Raw genomic sequence first — 3308 nt, forward strand, 5'->3', positions numbered from 1 at the left:
ACTGAGGAAAGGAGAAATGTGGGCTGTGGGTGTGCATTTGGGGAAGGATTGTAAAAGACTGCTAAAACCCTTCACCTTCCACAGTGGAAATTCAAAATATATAATATCTAAAACCTCCCCTACCTTTCCCTAGCCCTTCTACTCCGCAGCCTCAAGGAGTAGAAGCAAAAACATTTTACTTAGGTGAAAAAAAGTAGTACCAAATCCCAAAAGAAGCATAATAGCGGAAAGTGTTTTATTTGTTGTTGTTGTTGTTGTTGTTCCTGTGAGAAGCAAGATTATGGTAAAGGGCAGGGAGCCATGGCTTTATATAATTCCCATGAAATGATCTGACTATTTAAACCAAGTACATGTATTAGCTTTGATTAAAAAGAATATTAAAACTAAAAAGAGCCAAAGACATTTAAATCCCTATTATTTTTTCCTCAGGATATGCTAGTTAAAATAAGCGCTTACAGTGGATGTGTACACTCTTGAATATTGCACATTCTTCTAATAGGTTTCGGCTTTTTGTTGACTTCGCAGAAGCTGCGATGAACCATTTTATTATCGCTTTTCCTGCGGCATCCGTATTTAGTGTACTGGAAACCTGAGAAAGAAAATACATTTCTTTGGATTTAACCACTTATTCATTCTGTTAAATATTTGATCATTCATTCATTCAACAAATATTTGATCATTCATTCATTCATTCAACAAATATTTCAAGTGCACACAAGAGGCCAGGCACTGTTCTCGGTGCTGAAGGCCCCAAAGGGAATTAAATGAAAATCCTTATCTCTTCAGAGCCTACATTTAATAAGCATTGCAAGTTATTAAATAGCAACTGCACACTTGCTAATAAACTAGACCCTGAATATACACTCTAGTGTGCAACAGATTTGAAAATCAGTGTGTCAATACTCAGTGACTTTTATTGAGCTATGTAAATAATTTGCTGTAGGGGGCACCAAAGGAACACGGAGGGGATGGTCCCTAATTTAGCTGGAGGAGAAGCAGGGAATGCTTACAAGTTCAGCATTTCTAAAGCAGAATCTTGAAGTTCAAATAGTATTCTGTAAAGGGGATGAAACAGAATAATATTCCAAGCAAAGGAAATAACAGAGAAAACTGCCGGTCTCTTTGAATGCCTGAAGCTTCATGTGTGAAGGGGGTGGGAGACAGGAAATGACCCAATCTTAAAAGCCTTGAGTGCCAGACCTAAGTTTTTGGACTTCATCCTGGAGGTCACAGGGAGTTACTGAAGGTCTCCCCAACCACCAACTTTGACATTTGTAAATAATTTTTATTTTGAAAAATTTCAAACCTACAAAAAAGTTGCAAGGAAAGCACAATAAACATTTGCATGCCTTGTAGCTAGATTAACCTTGTGTTATCATGTCAACACATTTGAGATATATACCTATATTTATATATTAATTAAAATGGTATTATAATACTTAATATGTAATATATATATTTATGTAAAATTTTGCTGAACAGTTTGAGAATAAGTTGCTGACGTCCTAATCCTTCACTTCTGAATACTTCAGCATATCATTCATAACAAGCACATTCTTTTATTATAATCATACTACACACTATAATTCTTAAAATCAGGATATTTAATGCAGGCTTAATACTATTATCTAATATACAGACCGTATTAAAATCTGTTAATTATCCCTATAATGTTCTTCATAGCCATGTTTTTCCAATCAAGGACCATGCATCACATTTAGTTGTCATGTAATTAATCAGAAATAGTTTCTGAATCTCTTTTTATCCTTAATAGGTCAGTTGTTTTGTAAAATGTCCCACAATTTGGGTTTATTTAATAGTCTCCTGATGATTATATTCAGGTTATTCACGTTTGGGAAGAATACGACATAAATTATGTAGTGTCTTCGGGCAACACATTAGGAGACTAAAAGATTTGAGTCAGAGAAATAATATAATTCTATTCTTTCATTTCTTCATTCATTTAGTGAAGAAAGACTACCCTGGAAATAAAGAGAAGAAAATCAAAGTTAGTTGACTAAAAGTCTTTTGTAATAATCTTCCTTTCCAAAATCATGAAGGAAGCCTGGAGAGGAAGGAATAGATGTGGTAGATAGTAAAAAGGTGTATCTGACAAATTTTTTGACCAAGTCAATGCTGAGGGTCCAGCAGGAGGGAGGATCCAAATTAACAAGCATCTCGTAATGGATATAGCATCATTTCACATAATTAACTAAAACATTTTATGCTTCCTCAAAAAATGCTTTAGAAATATATCCTTGAATTTATAATTATAAAATAAATGGTTTACCCAGGTATTGCCTACTAATAATAATTTTTGTTTTCAGTTACTCAGTATCATTATTGTGAGAGCCCCTTCCTTCTCCTTTCTGTTGGGGAGAATTCTGTCTTGGCCAGCTCAATTCTAGAGCATTTGTTGTTCAGAATGAAAGGAACGGATGACGACAGAAATTGAGAAACCTTGAGAACAGCTCAATAGGTTTACTCTAGAGATGGCAGAGAGCAGCATAGGGTGGTAAGAGCATGTACTCAGAAGCCAGACCTCCTGGGTTTGTATCTTACAGTTTGAGCAAATTACTCATCTTCCCTGTGCTTCAGTTTCCCCATCAATACAATAGCGATAATAGTAAATGACCTCATAGAGGCATTTTGGGTATTCATGCATTAATATATAAAGCACTTAAAACAGCATCTGGTATACAGCACAACTGATAACTCTTTTATTATTAGAAAAGAAATGCATAAGTATGGAAAGTAAAAGTGAAGAAGAAAAGCGAGCACCAGAAGACACTGAATTTGGGACAGTTTGGGAAGAGTAAAGTGATTAAGGTACTACTACATGATTGTGAGACAGAAAGAACCTGAGGGAAAAGGGCAAGAGGAATTTTGTTATGAATGGATTCCTACCCTTAGTACATTCTGAGATTTCAGTAAATATGCTTTGTATTTACGCTTTAGCAGTTATGTATGGTAATTCTCAGACTGTGGCTTCAATAAGAGACAATCCTTAAGGCAGAAGCAAGAAGACTGGCTTTATGTGAATTATACTGTAATATAATAAATGCGTTCAACTGTTACCTCCACCACAGGGTTTGGAACACTGAGACCAGCTCTTCAAAGCCCACTCAAAAGTGTCTAATTCTTCCTGGATGACATTGTTGTTGTTGATTGTAGGTGCAGAGTCTTCATGGATGATGTACTTATATGTCAGGCTAGAGCGGGTATCGTTTTCCTGAGGTATAATCTAACGCACACATGAAACAGATATGTAAATCACCTGAGAGTTTTAAATTTTGAATGAAAAATTA

At 35.4% G+C, this 3308-nt stretch overlaps 1 protein-coding gene across 4 annotated transcripts in view; it reads right to left on the reverse strand.

Annotated features, from left to right (window-relative positions):
* Positions 1-3308, reverse strand: part of ADAMTS3 (ADAM metallopeptidase with thrombospondin type 1 motif 3) — a 242380-nt gene that overhangs the window by 10690 nt on the left and 228382 nt on the right. For all 4 annotated transcript variants that reach the window (XM_023530862.1, XM_023530863.1, XM_011360511.2 and 1 more), the window contains 2 exons: positions 3079-3244; positions 457-589 (listed from right to left, as the gene is read on the reverse strand). In XM_023530862.1, coding sequence (XP_023386630.1) covers positions 457-589; positions 3079-3244 — 299 coding nt within the window. The remainder of the gene's footprint in view (positions 1-456; positions 590-3078; positions 3245-3308) is intronic.

This window comes from Pteropus vampyrus, unplaced genomic scaffold, assembly GCF_000151845.1.
Source record: "Pteropus vampyrus isolate Shadow unplaced genomic scaffold, Pvam_2.0 Scaffold56, whole genome shotgun sequence".
Lineage (NCBI taxonomy): Eukaryota > Metazoa > Chordata > Mammalia > Chiroptera > Pteropodidae > Pteropus > Pteropus vampyrus.